Source organism: Macrotis lagotis, chromosome 3 (assembly GCF_037893015.1).
Source record: "Macrotis lagotis isolate mMagLag1 chromosome 3, bilby.v1.9.chrom.fasta, whole genome shotgun sequence".
Classification (NCBI taxonomy): domain Eukaryota; kingdom Metazoa; phylum Chordata; class Mammalia; order Peramelemorphia; family Peramelidae; genus Macrotis; species Macrotis lagotis.
The window spans coordinates 167,272,400-167,297,775 of NC_133660.1; the positions used below are offsets into that span (position 1 = coordinate 167,272,400).

At 35.1% G+C, this 25,376-nt stretch overlaps 2 protein-coding genes across 3 annotated transcripts in view; one reads left to right on the plus strand and one right to left on the minus strand.

The window, feature by feature from the left end:
* Positions 1-5,540, plus strand: part of CORIN (corin, serine peptidase) — a 211,302-nt gene extending 205,762 nt beyond the window's left edge. For both annotated transcript variants that reach the window (XM_074229502.1, XM_074229503.1), the window contains 2 exons: positions 1,654-1,787; positions 4,235-5,540. In XM_074229502.1, the coding sequence (XP_074085603.1) occupies positions 1,654-1,787; positions 4,235-4,417 (317 nt within the window). In that variant the 3' untranslated portion in view covers positions 4,418-5,540. The remainder of the gene's footprint in view (positions 1-1,653; positions 1,788-4,234) is intronic.
* Positions 5,541-5,696: 156 nt separating this feature from the next.
* On the minus strand, positions 5,697-24,197 carry LOC141517952 (phospholipid-transporting ATPase VD-like). The gene is made up of 6 exons (XM_074229504.1): positions 22,765-24,197; positions 20,384-20,584; positions 15,638-15,718; positions 15,428-15,532; positions 12,704-12,891; positions 5,697-12,152 (listed from the first exon to the last, which is right to left on the minus strand). The coding sequence occupies exons 1-6, from the start codon at positions 22,882-22,884 to the stop codon at positions 11,822-11,824; spliced, it is 1,026 nt and encodes a 341-aa protein (XP_074085605.1). The 5' UTR covers positions 22,885-24,197; the 3' UTR covers positions 5,697-11,821.
* Positions 24,198-25,376: the final 1,179 nt, after the last annotated feature.

Genomic DNA, 25,376 nt, shown 5'->3' on the forward strand with positions numbered 1-25,376 from the left:
TAAACACTTTTAGACGCTTACTACATATGTGGCTAGTAGAGTCTCATCAAGGAATGCATTTATATATATTGAATCTTTCTGAGATGAAGACAGTCAATGGTCATGATTGGGATGGTTAAAAATGTCCAGGAAATGCAGAATGAGGCAACCCAGGGGAATCTTGGAACAACCAGAATTCTGGCCTAATATCAATTATGATCTATTAGTGTTTCATAGACTAGTGTGTTTAAATTATAATAAAATATAATAGTACTTGCAGCCTCTAAAACAATCACAGTTCTACTGGGAACAAACTAACAAAAAAGGTAAAGTGGCTATCTTATTTAATTAGAAGGGTTTGATCTCCAAGATAGTAAAAATATTTCAATAATAATGAGTTAGCTCCAATTCTCCATTTTAAGTGGTGTTTATTATTATTCTGTTTGGTCTACCTGAAAGATTAAAATAGCCTAATAACTTCAATCAACAAAAATTTACTCCATTAATATGAGATCAGAGCACTCTCCCCATTGCCTTGGAAGGTATTTCATGTAAAATATCCATATCAAATATGATACAATATTGAACATACATTTCTTTTATAACCCTTAAAGCATTTTACAATCATTTTTCTGCCCCTAACTAAGCCTAATAAGGACACTTGGTAACCCTCTTATGTAATATCTGTATTTGAAAAAGAAAAAAAGAAACTGTGCAAATGTCTTCCCCTCTTTGAGTCTCATTTGCATAATGAAAAGGATGGATAAATGATTTCTAAAGTCAATACCTTCTGCCTTCACGTAATCCATGATTATTTTGTGTTTTGTGTTTTTTTTTTTGGCAAGGCAATGGAGTTAAGTGACTTGCCCAAGATCACCCAGCTAGATAATTATTAGATATCTGAGGTCAAATTTGAACTCAGGTCCTCCTGACTCCAGGGCTGGTGCTCTATCCACTGCACCACCTAGTTGCCTAATCCATGATTATTTCAAGAAAATTTTTGCATGCAATGTAAAACTTTCACATATACTCAACTCAGTAGTGTTACTCACTATTCTCATGATTTGACACTGGAGTCTTCACTATCTTCTTTCCCAGAACAAAAATTAGGATGCATTCTTCATGTGTCTTTCAGAGACACAATTTCCAACCTGCATGTATCTTGCCTGACTCCATTATTCTAATCATAGATACCAATACTCTTGTAAAGCAAGACCAATTAAGTGAATATTTGGTTGAATAAGTTAGCTATCTTTGGGTTTTGCTTTTCTAATTTGTGTGATGGCAGGATTAGATTAGATGATTTTTAAAAAGGTGTCTTCCAGTTCCAAAATCCATGATCTCATGGCTACTTCGACAGCCTGGGTCTTGCTTCTACCATAAAGGAAGTTAAGTACCATGGTATAGTGGGAAGAACCCTAGAACAGGAAGCAAAAGTACTGATTCTTGCTACCTTAAACAAAAGTTTCTCTCTTCATCTGCATAACGAAAAGTATCGACAAATGATTTCTAAGAGCTCCAAAATTCCTTTGACTCTAGAAACAAATGTAAAATAATTGACATAGTTTAGTAAGGGTTAATAACATTTTTCTATTAAAAAAAAAACCTCTTTAAATTAAAATTCCACAGGTCTTCATTTTATATGTCATTTTTCCATTTCTTAAAAAATTTTAGTGCCTTTTAAACTTCAAGAAGGAGAAGTCCGTATTATTTCTCTGGAACAGTGCCAATCCTACTTTGATATGAAAACTATTACTACCAGAATGATATGTGCAGGTTATGAATCTGGCACTGTGGACTCTTGTATGGTGAGTAGTTTCTTTGTCAACCATATTGATTAGGAAAAAATTGTGATAGTCCTTATACCCTTATATTCATTAATATTACTTAAGATTTATATTTTTAATCTACTTGGATGCAGAATTTAAGTTTATAATTTTATCTTTCCTTCCACCCAAGCTAATACTGTACTTGTCATGTGATTTGGGGGGTAAATCATTAAACTGTCTTGGCTGCAGTTTCATTACCTTTTAAATGAGGGTGTTGATCTGCTACTTTATTACCCATGTCGTGTTCGGAAAATCACTTATTCTTTCTGAGTCTCAGATTCCTCATCTGTTAAGTGTTGGACTTGGACTATATGATCACAAAAGTCTCTTCTACCTCTACACCCTTTGAGTAGATATCTGGTTCCCTTCCAACTCTAAATTGTATGGACCCTATATACCCTCAATATACATTCATGCATTTAGTATGAAATGCAGGACACATTGTTTCATGAATCATGGGTCACTCTTTCAATTTTGTCTTTTCATCTCTAGCACTTAAGGATGAAAGGCAATATGGAGTTCTGAAAAGACAGTTAACCTTGAACCCTTTGGCACATTCTGGCTAGAAAATGGTGTACCAGTCAACTAACCTATTGTTCCTGGCAACTCTAAGACTATGAAATTGCAGAGGAAATGCCAATTAGCCTCGATAGGGTTTGTTCCTTGGAGTTCCCTATTTCAATAAAATCACAGACCTAGAATCTATTTCCTATCCCTACCCTGTGCATGACTATAAGAGGTGTTTAATAAATGATTATTGATTAATGTAGAGCCCCCTGCCTTCCCATTTGAATTTTCAGTGGTAGAAACACATTTCTTAAATAGGAATGGCAGCTGCCATATCACCTAGCTGAAGAAGAAATGTATTAGTACAGTGATCATTTTTGTATATCCTTTCAATTGGTACATGAAACAGAATTGATGTTTCTAGTAAACATTTTGGGAAAGGAAACATTTTCAGAGTGACACACAGTGACTCTATCATGATGGAGAAAAACACAGGCTGAGGACTCCCCAAGATTTCTCCTAAAATATTAACCCTCTGGTTTCACAGACACATTTCCTACATTTTTATAAACCTGCAGTTAAGTACTCACAAAACACAAACAATTATTGAAGATACTCTCAAAAAATTTTGGCAAGTATTTTTGCTTAGTAGAGGCAGGTCATTTGCAAGAAAAGTTAGTGACAAATACAGTATAGCTATTTTTCATTTTCTATTTTTCCAAGCTGAATATGAAGGGGACAGACTGAAGTTAGCCAAAAGAACATTAGATTTAGAATTACAGGATGCTGATTTGAATCTGGAAGAATTCTACTTGGAATATCATTGTTAAGTCATTTCTTCTCTTTGGGTCTATAGTACACATATCATTTTGTCCTAATGAGACAATACATTTTATAATATCCCTAACAAATTTCATCCAGCTTATGCTAAAATACATAAAATAAGAAGAAAACCCATTTTCTCATGAACTAACCCATTTCACTTTGAACAACTCCTCTCATTAGAAAATGTTTCCCTATATCAATTCTAAATATGCATTTCTGCAATTATTTCCCATCATTTCTAGTCCTGCCCTCAAGGACAAGTACAATTCCTTTTTCATATTGTGTGATTGGGAACTCTTAAATATCCTGGTTATCTCTCTTTACAAGTTATCTGTCTGGTCACTGTCATTCCTAAAATATAAAGCTTAGGATTCCAGATGTAGTCTTATTGGGTATAATAAAATGTGGCTATCATTTCCTGCATTCTAGACATATTCTTCTTACTATATCCCAAGATTACATTAGCTTCCCCCCCCCCACTTACCTGGATAACCTTGAACAAATCACTTCCCTAGACTTGGTCATTTCATCTATAAAATGAGAGGGTAAAGTTGGTGGCCTTTTAGGAATCTTCTAGCTCTAAATCAATGATGAATGTATATGTGTTCATAGGATCTTATAATTGTTCACTTTTTTTGTTTACCACCTACCATGTTATTTGCTGAATATATGGAAAAGAATCCAAGAAAATTCCCTCCACAGGAGGCATATTGTTCTTCCTCCTCTTCTTACCTTAAAAGTTCTGGTAAAGGGGCGGCTGGGTGGCATAGTGGATAAAGCACCAGCCTTGGAGTCAGGAGTACCTGGGTTCAAATCCGTTCTCAGACACTTAATAATTACCTAGCTGTGTGGCCTTGGGCAAGCTACTTAACCCCATTTGCCTTGCAAAAACAAAACAAAAAGTTCTGGTAAAAACATAATTTATTTGAAAATTTCAAGTAAACAATGGATTTCAACTACAAGCCATACAATCACAGACAAACCAGCTGGAGCTGTGTAGAATCTTCAAGCAAATTCATCAAAGCAGACTTTACTAGGGAAAATTTTTTAATGCTAAAAATAACTGATTATTTTATTATTCTTTATTCTTACAGGGTGACAGTGGTGGACCTCTTGTTTGTGAGCATCCTGGAGGCCAATGGACATTGTTTGGCTTGACTTCATGGGGATCAGTCTGTTTTTCCAAAGTGTTGGGGCCAGGTGTTTATAGTAATGTTTCACATTTTACTGAATGGATTGATCGACAAATTTACATTCATACTTTTCTGCACAACTGATTTCCAAAGGAGAGAACAGACTCCCCTTTCAACTGTGAAAACCTTGTTTTGGAGGACATTGAAGGAAGCACTTTTTACAGGAGGACAGTGTTACAGTGTGGCCCAGATGCGTAACCTTTCACCATATTAGGCAGATACTGCTGGCTTTCTTTTTTTATTTGCTCTAATGATATTCCTTCTTTCCTCTTCTTTTATTCCTGCTATACTATGGTATCATTGTGATACCATGAGAGACTCTACAGGTACAGAAGCAACCCTGTTAGTTGGCCTGGCCTAACCTTTTCTACAAAACAAAATTTCTAAATTAACTCATAGGGAAAAGAAGAATGAATTTGGTAAGACACAGATTAGGGAAAGGGTTTTTTTTTTTTGCATCAATATAAAAGTGGCATTCATATCATAGGAGAATGGCATTTCTGCTAGCTTCAATTGGCCTTGCTGCAGAGTAGCAGCAAATTTCCACATTAAAATAAGGGACTTGCTTTTGGTTTACTGAGAGCTAAAATTATTTAGATGTCATCACTATATCTGTGATTTATTATATATGATTTTAATAGTTTATGCTGAAACTGATCATGGAGGGAAAAGCTCAGTAGCATGTACTGTCATGGAATGTAAAAATGCAGCTCATGAGTGTAGACCTTACTTGTTACTTGCATCATCATAAGCCCCCAGTGACTTTAAGTATATTTTACAAGTCGCAACCCTTACCTTATCTATAGCTTGGGTTTGGTCACTGCATTTGACTGATTTCAGTTTGGGGAATCAGTTAAAAATGCATGGGGAGGATTTTTTTAAGATTAACTTATAATCATAGTAGTAATACAGTGATCAATGCCAAACAACTCGTGACCTGAGAACTGCAATGACTTTATGTAGTTTCCTCCCCTCCAAGTGGAACCCAAATTCTCCTAAGTCATTTTCTTGAATATTTACAGACTTGCTTCTTCACACCATTCAAATAGAAAATATGATTTTGAAATGTAAAGTAAAGAAAGTTTAAGAATTTTCATCCAGGAAAAGTGAATCCTTTCTGGAAAACTATTTAATAACTAATGCTGCATTTTCTTTTTTAATTAAAGTGAAAATTCAAAAGAAAAAAAATTCATGTTATCAAGCACTAGGCCACTTCATTATATATATATATATGTGTGTGTGTGTGTGTGTGTGTGTGTGTGTGTGTGTGTGTGTATTTCATATATATGTATACACACACACACACACACACACACACACACATATATATATATATATATATATATATATATAACATGGGTTTGAGACAATTTATGAGTTTCTAAAAGATTTTTTTCCTCATATTACTGAATTAGTTGAAAGTAGTAATTTTGTTATTGCTGTGAGGTGGTTTATCATGTGATGGTCTCTGCAATATTCCAAAAGCCTCTTGAGCAGCAACACTCTGATTTCCTTCCACTAGTGACCTTGACTGCTTCAGCATTCCAAGTAAAGTTGATAATTCGCAATTTTATAAATGTATTTTTATACTGTTTTTCTATGTGTACACATATTTTTAGTCCAAAAAACAAATTGCAATGCTGGCTATATAGACTGCAAGAATCAAGAGTTTGGCTTTTTTTTTCAGGATGGTTTTATAACTATAGCAAGAGCATTTGTGTTAGTATTATCACAACTACAGTGACTCACTAGACAGTTTTGTTTCAATTCCTGTTAAGTCAACATGTGTATAATATACTTATTCTAAATAAGAGAAATAAAAATTATAACCTCGTTTTTTGGTGAAACTACAAATGGAGATAGAATAGTAGCAAATCTCTGTTAGGTTCTCTTCTCTAAAATTACCTTCAGGTGGTAGATAAGAGAATATTAACTGATTTCTATGAAATATGAGTAAATTTTATATAGCATTTTTCTGGGACCAAGTCTTAATTCTGTTTAACAATTTAAACAATTGCAGGCATCTAGGTGGCCCAGTGGATAGGGCACTGGTCCTGGAATCAGGAGGACCTGAGTTCAAATGTGACCCCAGACACTTAATAACTGCCTAGCTGTGTGACCTTGGGAGTCACTTTAACCCCATTGCCTTAAATAAATAAAAAAACACAATTTGAACAATGAATGAGTGGGAACTTTGAAACATTTTGAATTACATAGTTGCTTTTTTAGAACATCAGGGAATTTGTTTTAGTGGAAAAGTGCTTCTCTTGCTCTGAAAGATCAAGTTAGTTGCACAAACAAAAGGAAAAAAAACCCCTAAATTTTAAAATGTTAGAGAATATAACTCTTTCAAAGTGTATATGGTTCTGTGTTGCAGTTTACAAAGACAATGTCACACAAACTGTTAGAATAATAACAACAACAACATGGAAATTTCAACTTTAATATATATTGGTACTAGAATTACCTTGGCTGCTGGCACCAGACACTCTCCGATAGATTTTTGAAATTTAAAGAATTTAAAGAGTGCTTATTTTTTTGCAGGCCCTCAAAAGAATTGTTATTCAATGACATATTCAGAGTTTTTTGATTCAGTGAAGCCACCAAGACTTTCTACTAAACACAAGCTTTAAAAAATGTAATTTTAATGTATAAAAAATGTTTCAAAAGTCATCCAAAGAAACTGACATAGGTAAAGCAATTAATACAAGAGTAATTTCAAGGAAAGATGATATGTGATGATAAAACAGAGATTTCCTTAACTCCAAAATAGTAAACCAAGGTTCTTTTTATGGCTGTTTACATGCTATTAATGTAAGTTTATATATATTAATATCCTGGTTATATAGTTTTAATCTGCATACAGTTGCTTATCAACCAATATTTACATGGCTGCCACTGGTTTCTAGAGTTATCTCCTGAAATAAGTCCAAAGCTGCTATTGACAGTTACTTTCCATCAACCTACTTTTAAAAAGTTCCCCTTCAATATTGTCAGTGCTAATATAAACCAGGATAAAATAGAGTAATTCCAGCTGTTTGAGCTCAAGCCAAGGGTTCTGCTCCATAGATTTCTACTGCCCAACTGTCTACCTGATTTTTAAGAGTCGATAGGTCAAATCCCATACAACTGTGTTAAAACACAAAACCAACTCTGAAAGACATTGACCACAGATGCTTACTCTATGAATCCTGCCCCTTTATCTTTGGATCTTGGAAAAAACTTCTGTCTGAGCAATGTCTAAATCTAATTCTTTGATTATTATGTGAACTTCATACCATCATTCTTGTCATGCTTCTATTGGAGACATGAGCATTTACCATTCATCATAATACCTCAATGGTTTTTCCATGCACAGTAAACAATGGATTTTCTTAAAATGTACCAGAGTCAATGGCAAAAAAAATTGTGAGATTTTTCATTGTAAAAACTGAATCTTGTATAATTGAATGCATTTCCAAAAGCCCTGGCCCTAAACAAATGGTTGCTAAGTTTTTAACAGCAGACCAGAATCACATACTAGAAAATGTGCTGCTGACTCTGCTTAGAAAATTGACTGATGCAAAGATATTCTCTACAGTTGAATCAATTACCTGTAAAATGCACAAGACAACTTCCAATACATAAACCACTAGAAATTACAGAAAAAAACATCTGTTAGGCAATAATATTCATAATTACTTTTTCTGCTTATGATAGCTATGTGTTGCATAGTGCTCTATGATTACCATGCTTTTTCACATACACGCATTTATTTGATCCTCACAATACCTCTAAAAAATAAGGCAGGTATTATCACTCCTAATTTGCAAGGCACCTGATGGAGGAAGTATAGCATTGTTCAGCTGGATGGGGGAGTGAAGGATCATGTGTGGTAGAAGCAGTGACTCCTAAAGGAATGGATTGCTTGGATAAATAAAGCTTTACCTCTCCCCCTTGAACTAGCAATACTTACATTTAAGATTTCCATATTTGTTATCAGTACTTTACTATAATAAGTGAACCATTATATGAGAAAGGACAAAGTCATAGATAACCACAATTGTAGAACGGAATACATTTTCTCTTGAGACACAAAAGGAGTTTCAGTAATGTTAACACCGTCATTTCATAGATGAAAAACTGGAAATTCATAAACATGAAAATCACACAACTAGTCAGCGGCAGAATTCAAACACAAAAATTCTTTTATCCTTATCTAAAGAATAAATTCTCCCTGAGATGGCAATTTTTTTTTAGTGAACAAGTACAACAAAAAAGTAAAGAGTGGGCTAGAGTGGTTTTTCCTTCCCACATTTGGCAGCAACTTACAGAATTTTGTGAATCAAAGTTTAGATTTTTAGCTTTTGTATCTTAGGACATCTAAACTAGAAAATCATAAAATCTCAGTTTGGTAAGGGATCAGATGAATCTCTACCTGAAATAATGATTCCCTTATAAAGTACTATCTCTTCTTAAGCACATTTCAGCATAGATTTTTCCCCCCTAAAATTTATAAGAGATGAAAATCTGATCATCAAACTTCTCCATTATAGTGTAAACTTTGGTTTGAGGATTATTTTTCTTAGCTGTACCCAAGAAAAGGTAATTTAAAAGTCCAGTTGACTTATTATCTATAAATAAGGCAATGAAAATACCTATTCCTAAATCAAAACTCCTGTTTTATTTGGTACATGGGAATTCCTTGTTGCCATGAAACTTATGTAAATAAACATGGAGGAATATTTTATAAGTTTATTAAGTATATTGGAATTATGCTCAATTGTTCTGCCATGATGATAATAACATCAACTTATCCACATGTGTCAGTAGCTCAAGGTGGACTGGGAGGATGAGAAAGAGATTAGAAAATAATTTAGAACAAAGGCATCAATAAAGATGAAGAAATAAAGGCATGTGGGAAAATTCATTTACAAAGGATAACATTCTGTTGAATTGTGAACACTACCAAAAAATAGAAATATCAATTCTTTTCAGACTCTGGAGCAAAATGTAACCTGGGTCATCCATTTAGCATTGGCACTTAGGTGGAGGGTAGCACTTGCCTCCTTGTTTTCTACCATGGTGATACTTAAAAGTTATTCCCTCACCATTGATTATTTTATCATGTATCTCTGAATGTAATCATGGCTTCAGTCATCCCAGGAGAAACTAATCAAAGTAACAATCCCTGGTCATCATACTTTTTTTCTTTGCAGTTGAGTACTCTGATTTCATTGAGCTAATGGACCTTGGTAGAACTCAGTTTCTTCATCAGTGGAGGAAGGATCATTTAGGGAAACCATTTTTTGAAGTGAGGGTCAACTGAAATATCTATTTCAAAATTGTCTACAATAATCATCATGATCTTTTTGGGTAACTTGGGTCTTTAGTCTAACTGTGACTGGAATTATTCAAGTGCAAATGAGTGCAATTCTTTAATATTAATGCTTTTCTTTTTGGTTTTTTTTTTTTTTTTGGCAAGGCAATGGGGTTAAATGACTTGCCAAAGATCACACAGCTAGGTAATTATTAAATGTCTGAGATAGGATTTAAACTCGGGTCCTCCTGACTCCAGGGCTAGTGCTCTATCCACTGTACCACCTAGCTGCCCCTAATATTAATGATTTTATAAATATCTTACATTATAGAAATTCAGCTTATGGACATCTAAAGTCTACTCCCTCCTCTAGTACTATACTTCCCATATCTTTTTTTTTTTTAAGAAATGAGAAAGCTTCATTTGTCTACTCATAAAGAAAAGGAAGATAAAACTCTGGAGAAGTCACTTCCTAGCCTTGGTTTTTCCATTTAAAAAGAGAAAAACAAATGGGGGAAATGAGAGGAGAGAGAATGCCTGGTTAGATCACTTTATCTTAGTCTTAATACTAGCCATAATTGGATTTAATTGATGAGTATATAAATAATGCCATTTTAAGTCCAAATCATTTATCGTTTTATCAGAATTATTTTGCATATTATATGATTTTATGTTTTAAATGGTTTAGTCATTTGACCAGCATTTATGCTTAACTAGTATTTATGTTTGCCATCATGGCAAACACCTGCTGTCTTAAAATGTATTTAAAAGCACTTTTGAAGAGTCTTCTCATACACACACATAAATACATAGGTGGCACAGTGGATAGAGTACTGGCCCAGGGGTCAGGAGGACCTGAGTTCAAATGCGACCTCAGATACTTGATAATTACCTAGCTCTATGGCCTTGGGCAAGCCACTTAACCCCATTTGCCTTGCAAAAAACAAAAAACAAAAAAAACTATCCAACCAACTTTTTCACTCTACAGCTATGGAATCTGTAGGGGTCAAACTAGTAAGTGGAATAACTTGATTTTGAACTTGAGGGATCCTGGCATAGCAGAAAAAGAGTTCATCTCAAAATCAGAAAGACCTGGGTTCAAGTCTAAACTTTTACCCTTACTGGTTGTGGGACCCTGGATAAGTTACTTAACCTCTTAGTGCTCTAAGAAGTCTCTAAAACTAAGTTAAGAAAAGTGCCAATATACATCGGGAAAGGGAATTTTCTCACCTGGAGAGAATTTCTTGTGCCAATGAGATCATAGGTTTACTCTCTAGCCTTGGAATGCAAATTCAATATATTTCTTTTGTATAAAGCTAATTCCAAGTATTAGTGGTGCATCTCCTGTTTTTTGGAGCACATGACAGTAGAAAGAATAGATGAGGAAATGTTAAAAAAAAAAGCAAACACTACAAGATGGATTGGGGTTTTTGGAAGACTTGCTCTCAAATAGAATATTTTATTTGGTCAAGGCTGCCATGTATTTAAATATACTGGCAGTCCCCTACTTTATGAACTCTTGGTTTAAAAAATCCTAACAGGAATGGGCAATGGGGGGAATCTCAACAAGTGAGAAAAAGTGTTCAAAGCATCAGGGAAGTGATCTGCCTAGAGGTGGGAGGAAGTGGGAGGAGAATGCTATTCTTAGAATTATATTACTATATTTAGGTACATTATAAGTTAATTAGTTTTATTGTAAACTGGTCTAAGAAATGAACCACCATGCATAACATTGTTTCTATGTGAGAAAAGTGTTCTATTTCCAAAAGACTGATATGCAATTAGATCTTTTTGGACCTGACCTATTCTCAAGTTGAGAAATGCCAGTAATATGCATGTGTTTATTTTCTTTTATGGTCTCCAAGTGAAACAAAATTTAAATTAAATTTAATTTTTTTAAAATAGTTTGCATTTTTAAGTCAATGAAAATGTTTTTACAAAATCCAAAAACTTCTTAAGAACATTTGATTCCAGCATTGAATCAAATTAAAAACCTCCCCAAGTCAACCTTACTCTTTTTTTTTTAAATTCCACATAGAGCATAATTTTACATAGACATCTCATAGCCTATTAAACATTCATGTTCTTTAAGAAATAATTCAAGACAGTCTCTTTTTTTGGTAAGGAAAATTTCCTTCTTTTCAATCCCAAATTACAAGAAGCATTTTTTTCCCTTTTATTTCTGAGTGCTATTCTGTACTACTACTTGGTATCTTCATAGCCATCCCTGAGGCATTGGTTATATCTAAAGTAGCTTTGAATACAGGAGAGTCTCTTTGTTTGGTACAAAAAGATGCTGTTGTCATTGAGAAGTCACAAGAAAAGTCCAAGTTCCTCTCTCTTCCTAGCCTCTCAGTGTCTGTAGGACCAGAATGAACAGCTGCCATCTGCCTTATTCTTCTGGCCTCATTCCACTTTTTGAGAGCTTCATTCCTTTCCTCCAAAGTAAGTTTATCAAGATGCTTAGATCTTAATATCAAAGAAGGAAATACTGATCCCTGCAGAACTCTGTATATAAACCTAGGGAACAAAGAACATCATTAAATTAATTATAACTGTCTCAGATATAGTTTGGCAAATCAAGAAATTACTTTATAGTTACAGAAAAAAATCAAAGAAGTACAAGGGAAATCTCTACCAGAAGTGTAGAAGTATAGCTCTCTCAGCACTTTCAGGCTACCAGGGTATCCTATTGGGCAGGGATACCCATATTGCAATGAATTTTATTTAAAATGGTTAAGAAGATCTGCATTTCTAAATAATTTTTTTAACTGCTACATAAGAAAGTAAATTTGTAAACAATTCTAAATAGGGGAGATTGAATGGTTTTATCATCTACAGAATGGGAAGAAAACAGTCAAAGGTATAAAAGAGAAGATGATGATTTTGAAGCCCTAAGATACAATTATTTGAGGTTCCTGAGACAATGTCTTTAAGCCATTTGCCTTGAACTGGTTGAGGTAGAAAATGATCTAAATATATAAGGGCAGATAGATCACACAATCTCTCAAAGTCCCTTCCTATTCTATGACTTCACTTGGATCATTCAGGTTGTGAAACCCACACCATACCTGGGGAGAAGAGCAATACAAGTTGTGAGGACACAGACTAAATAAAACATTGGATCCATCATGTGCTTTTCCATGATCCAGTAGACATTGGATGGTGGGTTGCAAGTCACACACATTGCTCCAAACACCAAGGCAAAGAAAAAGTAAGTTAAGATGCTACCACCAATGACCAGCATGTGAATCCAAGTCTGCAAAGCAAGAGAACAAGAGCAAAGTATGAAAGACATCAAAATCCCATACTGTCTAGGTTCACAGCCTGGTAAAACCCACTGGAGTTACACAAACCTCATTTTGAACCTAGATTGGTATATATATATTTCTTGATAAAGTGTAAAAGTGCTTCTCTAAAACCTCAAGAATGGATTTCTATGGTTAAATTGATTGATTTCTATTAAAACAGAAAAGCAGAATCATTTATTTTGTCTCACAAACACCATCCTAGCTTCCAGTTATAAGAAAACTCTAATGTAGTTGCTTAGAGGAAGTGGTGGAAACGTCCTGTAAACTTGGCATTTTTAATATTTGGATAACTATTTCAGTATAATTGGTTTCCTTTGTAACCTTTTTTATTTTATGCATCTAAAAACATTATTTTGAGAACAGAGCTGGTATTAGCAGAATGAAAGGGGATCACAGATATAATACTGTGTAAGCACCCTTGCTCTAGAGTTTGTATTTTAAAATAGAGATTATAAAAAATACTTTATTCTTTAATTTGGCTATTCAGTTTTACGGACTCCCAAGCTCTATAGATTTCCTGCCCATCTGGTCAGCTTCTTTCCTGGGAGCAGATATGTGAATTGATTTCACAAGAGGCACACACATTTTTTTTAGGTTTTTTGCAAGGCAATGGGGTTAAGTGGTTTTCCCAATGCCACACAGCTAGGTAATTATTAAGTGTCTGAGGCTGGATTTTAACTCAGGTACTCCTGACTCTAGGGCCGGTGCTCTGTCAACTGCAGCACCTAGCCTCCCCTAGGCACACACATTTTTTAGGGGCAATAATCAGCATAAATTGTTTAGACAGAAACTACACTTTTCTTTTTAGCCAATTCTGTGATTTTATTCATGAATCTAAAGCAGTGGTTCTCAGACTTTTCCTTCCACAATCTTTGCCCCAAGCCACAGAGTCTCCAATGCCTCTTTTAAAAGGATTTGACTTTTTTCTGATAAGTATTTTAATGTCTTTCTTATATTTCACTCATTTTAAATGATTTAGAAAGTATTAGGTTTTCTTCTTAGCTAAAGTCTAGATTGAAAGGAGGACAAAAAATGAAGAAGATATGGTGGTTCTGCAAGGGTAGAAGGAATTAGAAGTGGACATAAAGCTAAACAATCTGACAATGCTTGAGGGAGGCTAGCCTAACCCATTCTTTCCTTCCAACCTTAGGATCTTCTCCAGCAGTCAATGAGTCAATTTAGTTTGGGGGCAGAAGTATCTAAACATCTTCTATATTTGATGTCTTTGAGATTCTCCATAATTCATCTGAAATCCAGAACACATCCCAATGTGATGGCCAGAGACATATTTTTTGACATAATCACATTTTTCACTTGAGTTTTTTGCATTCTTCCAAAACTAAGTATTTAAAAAAAACTATAGAAGGATTTTACTTAAAGGCTTTCCCTTGTTCAGGCCATCTGGTTTTCTAAAGAGATTTATGAAAACCCATTCACCTCTGCATACATCACACCTTTACATTTTGAGCTCTGATTGGGCACTAAAAGAGGCCAACTGCTTGACTTGTAACTTCTTCCAGATTTTTCTTATTTAAAACACATTGATTTCAAGAGAAGAAAAAAAAGGCACCAAGGGTCATATCATTCCAGAAAAATTCTACTCTTCCTTTTTGGTATATCCCCACAATATTCCTATCCGAAATTAAAAAAAATCCTTTTTATTATAGAGCTTCACCAACTTAAAAAAACCTAAGCATAACAAAATTCCTTTTGGACTAAGATAGTAAGATATAACAAGTGTTACATTACTGTGTTTCAACAGAGCAAAAAAGACAACTATTTCAACAATGGCAGCAAAGCTAAAGTTATAAAAAAAATAGAAATTCTCTCCCTACCCCCCAAAACCTCCTGCCCTCTTCATTTTTTCTACCTAGTCAGTTTGTATGTTTAATTTAAAAAAAGTCATCCCACCTTGGCTGGCACTGATTCATTAACCTTGATACCACCTTTAATTGCGGATGATAAACATCTCATATCTTCTTTAGCTATCTGTAGTTTAGAAAATGTCTTGAACATACTTAATCAGCACATTTGATCAATTCATTATCTACATTTTGTAGATGAGGTAAAACAGGCTGAAAGCTGTAAAAGGAACTTGTAAAGTTCTTTTGTACAATCAAGCATTAAATTCAGGTCCTCTTACTCTTAGCTTGGGAAACTTCCACAACACTAATCTACAGTCTTAGTTTAAGCCTCCCATTCATGAGCAGACCCTTGATAAGGATTATAATAAATCCCTGGTCCAAATAACATGGCTATTTGTATTTCTTGGGTCACTTATCCAAAGCTTGCTCCATGAAACTTGACAACTGCTCAGCATCATGTGAAATCCCACATTTCAATTCATTGTTTTCCTTGTCACTGCCCCTCTCTTTAGGGCTCCCTTTGCATCTAGGCATCAAGAGCTGTCCAAGGTCCTTAATAAGAGAGCTCAATTTTCTTTAAAAAAAAAAAGTAAGTAAATTGCTGTATGTTTCCACTCACCAAAGTCTTACTTTCAATTACAAGGTGGAGAAGAATGATGAATAGCGCTGCTGTGTTCAAAGGGTTCCCAAACATAAAGATGTCAATGTCTGAGCCCTGGTAGGCCTACAAAATGAAAGGAAAAAGGGGATTTAGTTGTAGGTTGATAATAGGTTGCCAGCATAGCAGAAGAGAAGCAAAGAGAATAAATATATTTCTTTTTGTACTTACAAAGTAAGGCACAAAGAAGCAAACTAGGCTTTGGTAAAAGGCATCAAGCAAGGTGATCCAGAATGTGAATGGTAAGTATGCCTGGAAATGAAACATTGGAATAAGAATAAGATATCATCTTCTTGATCATAGAAGAAAATTCTGCAAATGCTACCCATAATTTTCTTAACCCGCTAGATTTTGGATTGAGGATAGAAGTCTGAGACAGGATGGACCCACAGGGAAAATGGAATGAAAAAGTCTGGTGAAGCTCTTCTTCTTTAGTACTCATCTCTCTGATCTTTTCTCTTCATGAGGGAAAACTGAAAGAGTACATAAAGAAAGAGCCTCCTGTCAGTAGTTACAATGTATTATTACTTAAACAAAAAACTCTTTTCTTCAGATTCCACAATCAATTTTTCTTCCTAATTTGACCTTTTCATTTCTCATTTTCCCAAAATGCAAAAAAGGAGGTTTAAGCTCATCTATAAAATATGCTAATTCCCAAATAAAGTTACTCTGTGATAAATATAGAAATATATTTTGGGTTGTTATCTTCTGTCTCACAAACCTACTCAGTATTTTCATATCAATAATTTAATAAACTTTTGTGGTCCTTTGAATGATCAAAATAATGAAGACTCATGGTTCTTGATTCACTTTTTTTAAAGCAATTCCATAGTAAGGATAAGAGACTTCCCCCCCATCATTTTCCAGAACCATTTCTAGAATGAGGCAAGAAACAGACTCTGAAGAATAAGAATGTAAAAAAAAATAAGAGGGCTGAAAGAATTCCATTGATCTGAGGGGGAAAGATTTGGTGTTAAATTAAGTCATAACTTAGCTCTTATTTTCTTCCCTATCTCTGAATTCTAAAATTCCTCTCAATATAACTTTCTGTCCTTTTATTCCTCCTCCCTTACTCTAAACCTGTTCATCCTCATTATGAGTTTCAGACGCTTTATCCCTCCTGGTCTTCCTCATATTATCTCTGCTCTGATCTTAATTTCATCCCTTTACAGCAGGAATAAGGAACCTTTTATCTGGCAAGGACCATTTGGATGGATTTACCCTAACCTCTTAAATGGGGCCACTAGGTGGCACAGTTGGTAGAGAGTCAGGGCCTGAAGTCAAGAAAACTGATCCTCCCGAGTTTAAAGCTGGCTGTGTGACCCTGGGCAAGTCATTTGATTCTTTTTGCCTCAGTTTTTTCATCATTAAAATGAGCTGGAAAAGAAAATGATAAATCACTTCACTATTTTTACCAAGAAAACCCCAAGAAGGGTCACAAAAAGTCAGGCATTGAAGTAATGACTGAACAATAACATATCCAAAATCCTCTTAAACTGCCCCCTTGTCCTGCCAAACCACAACCCTTAAGTTACCCCCCTCCCCTAAGCCAAAACAAAATACTTTGAGAAAAAGTTACAATTGTGCTGACTGGATGCACTATGAAAAAATTCATGTATCTTTAAAAGGGCCCTCATTGCTTCTAATTTCTCTCTTCTGTATCCTCCACCCAACTCTAGAATTATGTTTTAGTCTTTTGTGGATTTTTTCCAATTACATATAAAGATAGTTTACAACATTATGTTTTGTAAGATTTTGAAAGTTCATTTTTCTCTCTCCTATCCCCATTCCCCAAGTCAGCAAAGTAATCTGATAGAGGTTATAAATGGTTATCTCAAACATAATTCCATATTATTCCAAGAAGAAGCAGAATAAAAGAAAAAGATGAGAAAGGGCAAAAAAAAGCAAAATTTTTTTTTTTTAAAAAGGGAAAATAGTACGCTTTGGTATGCATTCAGACTCTTTGGTTCTTTCTCTGGATGTGGATTGCACAGGTTTTTTGGAATTGCTTTTGATCACTACATTGTTGAGAAGAGCTAAGTCCATCATGGTTGATTATCACACAGTGTTGCTGTGTACAGTGTCTTCCTGGTTCTCCTCACTTCATTCAGTATCAATTCATGTAGGTCTTTCCAGGTTTTTCTGAAATCTTACTGCTCATGATTTCTTACAGAACAAAAGTATTTCAATACAATCATACACCACAACTTGTTCAGCCATTCCCCAATTGATAGGTATCTCCTCCGTTTCCAATTATTTGCTACCACAAAAAGAGTTGCTATACATACTTTTATATATGTGTGTATCTCCTTTTTTATAATCTCTTTGGAATACAGACCTTGTGGTGGTATTGGCTGGATCAAAATTTTATAGCCCTTCCAAAATGATTGGATCAATTCACAGTTCCTCCAATAGTACATTAGCATCTCAGTCTTCCTATATCCTCCCAACATTTATCATTTTCTTTTTCTATCATATTAGCCCATCTGATATCTCTGTACAAAATCTTTTAAATTTAATGTAATCAAAATTAACCCTTTTGCATTTCATAATGTTCTCTAACTCTTGTTTGGTCACAAATCTTCCCCTCTCCATAGATCTGACAACTATTCCTTGTTCTCCCAATTGGCTTATGGTATCACCCTTTATGTCTAAATCATGTACCCATTTCTATATTATCTTGGTATAGAGGGTAAAATGTGGTTTGTACATAGCTTCTGCCATGCTATTTTCCACAAATTACCTTTTCCAAGACACTGATTGCATAGTTTCATCCCCCTACTCATACAACTTTAGTGGCTCCATATTATCTCTAGAATAGACTGCAAACTTCTCTGCCTCATACTGCTAATTCTTCACTATATGAATCCACTGACCTCCTAGACATAATATTATAGATATTAGTGTAGGAAGGGAATTTACAGATTATTAAATTCCATCTCTTCATTTTATAGATGAGCAAACAGACACAGCGAGGTTAAGGGATTTGACCAGAGATACACATCTTGTAGATGGTACAAGGCAGGATTTTAATCCAGGTCTTCATGTCTCTAAGTCCATTATCCTAACCATGAACCATACTGCCTCTGCATTTCCTATCATTTCCCTTCATTCATTCTTTATCCTAACTAAACTGACCTATTTGCTGTATAGACCCCAACTCAATCTTCCATTGTCCTCCCATTGTGCAGTCATGAATTGCTTATGTCCCACTCCCAATCTCCTTCACCAGCATCTCTTAGCACCTCTAGCTTTGAGTCATAATATAGGCAACACTTTCTATGAGAAACCTTTTCTGATCTTTGAACTTCACCCTGATTTAGATTCTGAATTGATCTTTAAATTGTCTTATTCTTCTCAAAGAAGACAATGACATTAGGGAGGTGATGTCATGACATGTACATGAACTGATTTGAGTGAGAGGATGCTGTGCTGAGTCACCAGCCTCACTTTCTCCTCTGGGTCCATTGGCCCAGATATGGATCAGGATGACTGGAGATGATTTGGGATTATGAGGCAATGGATTAAGAGGCTTGCCAAGGTCACACAGATAGTAAGGGTCAAGTGTTTGAGGCCAGATTGAAACTTAGTCTTACCAACACTAGGGCTGGTGCTCTCTACACTGTACCACCTAGCTGCCCTCTACATGTTGTATCCTCTAGTAGAAGGTTAGCACTCTGAAATCAGGGTTTTTTTTTATTTTTTTCTTAGTATTGCCTAGATTCACATGTAGAATGTGTTTGTTAACTATTTGTTGAACAGAATTTAAAATTTAAAATAATTTATTACTTCTATATTACTGGATACAGACCCAGAGGACTTGGAATGAATAATGCTGATAGGCTAGTAGAGGAAGTAAAGAAAGTAGATTTAAGATAAAATGAATGAGATGCTAATGGAAACCAACCAAGTGGAACTTTGGGAAAAGGAAAACATGCAGGGAATGGAAAAGGAGACTTTAAGAGTGATGAGAGATATAGCATTAGAATAGCATTCCAGGGCTCTTCAACATTAGGAAAAAGGGATTTAGGGAGCTCAGGAGAATAGATTTCAGATTAGTGAAGACAGGAAATGATCAAAGCATAAAAGAAAGTGTGCTTGGAGGCCAAGTTCAAGGAGAGGGCAACTTCTGGAATGGGTGAATTAAATGACAACAATTACCTTATATCAAGGGCAGTCTGATGTGGCTCTGCCTGGGCTATTACAAGCACATCATAAAAGCCAGCCAACCCAACAGTACACATAAAAAGTAAATGACTGTTAACAAAAGTTTACCAGTAGGACAAATGATCTCTGTTCCCCAAAGGGAAAGCACTAGTTATAGCTGTCAACCCACTTAAAATGGGCCCTTAAAATATAGCATAGGTCAGAACAACCATGAACATTTTCATCTAAAAGGACATTGCCTCAAGAGATTTTATGATTTTCAGTCAAGAACCTGCAAGCCCCAGGTTTCACATTCCTATATTCTTGTCCTTGAACTTGTGACCACTTTATAAGAAATCCTTGTCATTCTGAAAGCAAATCAATCAAATAAATGATGAAGAATCATGAGGCAGGCAACCAGCAATTTGTTAAATAAAAACTGTGTCAGAAACTGTGAATACAAAGAAGGGCAAAAGATGGTTCTTGATCTCAAGGAGTCCATAGTACAATGGGGAGGGGGCACAAACATATAGGGCAAATCAACTGAAGGAAACAGGAGATGAGAGGGGAACTGATATGATCTGCATGGGCAACTCTTCAGGAACTAACTATAGGTGTAGAGAGTTGCTTGGGGTGAGAAATTAAGTGACTTGCCCATGATCAAACAATTAATAATTCTGGTCACCTTTTCTCCAAGACCAATCCTCTATCCACTCTACCACAGTACCTCTAATTGATAAAAGTGGGTGTGAATTTGATTCTAACTCCTACCTCCGATTTCTGGCCACTCTTATAAAGTTCAGGTAATTGCATGAGGGTCTCTGCTGAAACATCTTTTTCCAGGATTCCATAAATGACTGGAGGAACAGATGTGAAGAGGAGGTTGAAGAAGATTAAAACCCAATAGTCTGACATGGATGTTCCAGAAAATCCACAAAAGAATTGGTACCAAAAAAGAAGATTTACATAAGCCTAGAAATGAAAAAAAGGAAAACACTAAATTTAGCAACAACAATTCATAACAGAAATAATGACTAACACTCAAATAGTTTTTGAAGGTTTCCAGAAGGCTTTACATATTTCCTCATTTGTTCTCCACAACAACTTATTTTGGTGGGTGGTAGAATTGTCTCTATTTTGTGGATTAGGAAACAAGTTAGGAAAGAAACTAAAGTAGTGGGATTTGAACTCATCTTTCTAATGTCAGGCCTAGTTATTTTATCCTCTAAATTACCCACCTACCTCTGCTTTTAAGCATTTCATCACCTGAAAAAGCCAATTGTGTTAAACACAATCCTTTTAACCTCCAAGAGGTTGAGATAGATGGCAATGGACAAATGGTCTTATTTTATTTTGTTTCATTTAGGTATCCCACAAGTATCATGGAGGTCTAATGGCAAGAGGCTCTGTACTAAGTTATAAAGATAATGCTTGAGGAAAGGCTGATCTAAATCCTCACAACCCATGAAACCTCCCCTCTGTTTTTGCCCACTTGAGTTAAAAGTGAATAGAAATTCATTTAGTGTGATAACATTGTGAAAAGCTGACAAGAGTGGAATTACTATGGAAGATCTCAAATCTTTGGTTGGATAATCTCCATGAACGAAGACTTCCTTAAAAGAGGATGATGATAATAATAATGATAATGACTTTCCCCTTTAGACATAGATTGGTTTTTCTTTTAAAAGTTTCTCTGCCCCACTTTTTTTCCTTGTTAATCCTATATATTTTATTTTATTTATGTTTTTATTAAAGATTTTATTTGAGTTTTGCAATTTTTCCCCAAAGGCGAAGCATTCAAGGTAAAAAACTGAAGGTTTTACTGATCAAAATTCAAAGATTTTCCAAGAATTTCTGAGCAGCTGGTTTGTGTTCTGAAAGATCACAGGGCCAGCAAGCCTCTGAATTTAAAAGATGAATCATCAAGGTCAGTCATAGGCACCAGAAAGATCCTTTGCAATGCAAAAATATTTTTCTTAAAAGGTCACTATTTGATTAAACATTTTTTTCTCATCACTATTTTTCCTGAAAAGTACTAGACTTTAAGACAAAAATCTATTAATTTAAAAAAAAACCCTTTAATTATATATGCTTGAACCATCTAAAAATGACCCAATAGAGCTAATTCATGTTAGTAGAGACCCAATTCTTAAAAATATATTTAGGGGAGAGGTGTTTGCTTGTTTCTTTTTAATAAACTAAAGTTGAATTGGTTCTAACTTCTGCTGACCAAATAATATCATTATCATAGAGAATTCATTTAGAATGAGAGAATTTTAGCTTTAAGGGATCCTAACAGTTACTTATTCTTTTCAAACTTATTTGCTCATCTATAGGAAATGAAGGGATGAGATTTTAGTCACTTATCAAATCACCCGCTTGTAAATAGCAGGGCCAAGACTAGAAATCAGATTTCTTGTCTATTTGATCCAATACTTAAAAATTATAAGTTCAAATTCTAGACCCTTCCCCCCAAGGGGTTGGAGGAATCAGAAAAGGTTTCTTTATTCCTTATTAATTGCCATAAAAGAGAGAAAGGAACCTTTCTCTCTGAACCTCCCCTGGTGAAGTAGGTGTATCTTAGGATCCTAGAATCTGAGTTTTGGAGAAGACTTCAAATGTCTTTCAAAGTTACAACCAGAAGGATTTGCTAATAAGCTAAATTGTACAGTAGATTTCCATTTTTTCTTTTTTCTTTTTGGCTGAATGCAATGTTGTTCTCTCTAATTGTGTGTGGGGGTGGAGTGGGGTGGGTAAATCCAAGATTTCCTTAAAATCAAAGCAAAACACTCCTTTTTTTCCCCTAACAGACAGCATCACACATTTCATAATTCCACTTGCCACAGCCCTTTTTACAAAAGGTCACAAATCAGATTTTAAATAAACTGGACATGACACAGTAGAATTTAAATGTACAGGGAGCAGCAAATCCTAACTGATGGACAAGCCTGGCAATTTGCTGCCAGCAGTTGACACAGAGAACATTCTTTGATTATTTTTGATAGAGCAATTAATGGTCCTGCCATTTCCTCCTAGACCTCAGCATCAAAATTCAAGATACTATCACCATTCTTTAAAATGCACCAGGACCCATAAGAGAATGAAAAGAATGACGGGAGAGTATTGAAATAAGATTCCCAAATATCACATACCACATTCTTATAAAAGAAATACAGAATCATGTTTGATAGTCTGGTATAACACCAATGTCCATGGACAAGTAAAAGCTTGGTGAGGTGTCTGAACTGGGAAACTGCAAAATCACTGGCCATCACTGCCTGCAGAGAAAAAAGAAAAAAATTCTTCAGAAATATGAGACATTAGAAGGGATGAAGAGATTCAATAGCATGCAGGGATTGTAAACTCACTTAAATTAGTCAGTTCTGCTATTCAGAACTTAGTAAGGATATAGAAAAAGCTGAGAAAATTAGAGGAGAGCTAAAAAAGTTCTGCCTTGGGATTTCTCATTTTACCAATTCATACAGATAATTCATCAGTTCATTATTCTTTTTTTTAGGATTTTTTGGCAAGGCAAATGGGGTTAAGTGGCTTGCCCAAGGTCACACGGCTAGGTAATTATTAAGTGTCTGAGGCCGCATTTGAACTCAGGTTCTCCTGACTCCAGGGCCAGTGCTTTATCTACTATGCCACCTAGCCGCCCCCAGTTCATTATTCTTTATGAAGACCTGGCTGCCCTTCTGCACTCTCCCTAGCTCTCTATCAGCTTCTCTCAATGAATTTTTACTCCCTAGAATCTGACAGTATAAATTTCACTTCCTATTTTGGGGAATAGCATGAAGTATTGAAGCTAAAAACCTCATACAACTTTAAAGTAATCTGCTAAACACTCAGCCTGTATTTCCAGATTCTCTATTTTTCTAGGACAGGCATTTTAGAATTTATTTTTATTATTATTCTCCAAGTTTATCAGCACTCAAATTTGAAGTGTTCCTTACTACTTAGTCAGCAGTCATTTGCTATCTATAAAGGACTAGGATATGGAAATGACATTCATCTGCAAGGACTGATATTACTATACAATAAAGAATGCTCACTGGAATAGAGATTTTCTTTTAAAAGTTTCTCTGCCCCATGTTTTATAGTAACAAAGAATTAGGGAAAAAGTCAATGCTCATCAGTGGACAATGGCTAAACTAGTTGTGATATATGAACATAATGTGAACTATTACCATGCTATCAGAAGTGATAAAGAGAATGAATACTTAGGAATATAGGGAGATATATGACTTGATAGAAGTGAAGCAGAAACAGAAAAATAATATGCACAAAATTGAGTAAGGAAATAAGAACAATAAATTCTAAACACACAAAAGGTGGGGGGAAAGATGGATATGGAATTTTTATAGGGTCATTGTAGGTTAGGTTTTCTCCTTTTTACTTTTTGTTATGAGTTCTCTGCACTTGATAAGCATATACTGAGAAATGTACATGATATAAAAATGAAATCAATAAAAAAATTTTAAAAGGTTTCCTTGTCAGTTTTTAGGCATTTTTTTCTTTCTGTAGAAGTGGCATATACATACACATGTATATAATAAATGACTTTAATTCCATACTCCATGACTGTGGAAACTTTCTTTTTTCTTATTATATAAATATTTTATTTGTTTTTCCAAATACACAGTGGTAGTTTCTAGCAATCATTTTTTTTGCAAGGTTTTGAGTTTTACAATTTTTCTCCCTCCCTCCCTCTCTTCCTTTTCCCCTCTTCCCAACAGATGGCAATCTGACATAGGCTTTATATTTGCATACCTGATAAGTATAGATCAAAATTGAATTTATTTTGAGAGAAGAATCAGATACAAACGAAAGAAAACATTAGAGAGAGTAAAATTACTTTTAATTTTTAAAAACTGAATATATATTTTGGTCTTCATTTAAACTCCACAGTTCCTTCTCTAGATAAAGCTGGTATTCTCTATCACAAATTCCCTAAAATTGTCCCTGATTTTTGCACCAATGTAATGAGCAAGTCCATAGTGGTTGATCAACTCCCCCCATGTTTGTTCTGGTTCTACTGATCTCACTCAGCATCAAATTCATACAAATCTTTCCAGGCTTTTCTGAAATCCCATCCCTCATGATTTCTTATAGAACAATAATGTTCCATCACATACCATATTTCCCCATGTATAAAATGCACCTTAATTTTGGGAACCAAAATTTGAAAAAAAATGTATTACATAAAGTTATTGAACTCAAGTTTTATTCACCATAAAATTCATACAATTCCTTATCACTGTCAAAACTCTCATCCATTAGCTCATTCTCATTTGTGTTTGATGACAAATCACTGTCTTAGGAGAGGCTCTGACTGCTCTCCTGCCTGTGTTCTGGTCTGGGGTTGACCACAAGCGCTACCTGGGCAAGTCTGGGACATGGATACATGCTTAGTCCATTCCACTTCATGAACCTGAAGTTGTGTCCTGCTTTGAAACCAATCACTTCTTTTTCATCAGCAATTCTTTTGGCCTCCTGCTGAACCATCTTTGTGGACACAGGAATTCCAATGGCCCTTTGCTCTTCAAACCATCTCTTCAATTCCTCTCTAAATCAGGCCATTTGGCTGACTTGCCTCTCACAGCCTTCTTCTGCTAGGGACTTTTCAGTAGGGTTTCTTCTTCCTGTGGCAAGTCTCAGACTGTTTTCTCAGTTGGAGGAGGATCAAACTTACTTTCAGAAGCACAGATTTCCATTCATTTTTGCAAATTGGATCACTTTGAATCACTTTGAAATGAATTCA

What these genes read in the sequence shown, in the direction of transcription:
- LOC141517952 (XM_074229504.1), bottom strand. Translation starts at nt 22,884, where the DNA reads ATGGCCAGTGATTTTGCAGTTTCCCAGTTCAGACACCTCACCAAGCTT. An exon ending in GCTTCTTTGTGCCTTACTTT is followed by an intron (nt 15,533 to 15,637) that starts GTAAGTACAAAA and finishes TTCATTTTGTAG; the next exon opens with GCCTACCAGGGCTCAGACAT. An exon ending in TAATTGAAAGTAAGACTTTG is followed by an intron (nt 12,892 to 15,427) that starts GTGAGTGGAAAC and finishes CTTGCTTTGCAG; the next exon opens with ACTTGGATTCACATGCTGGT.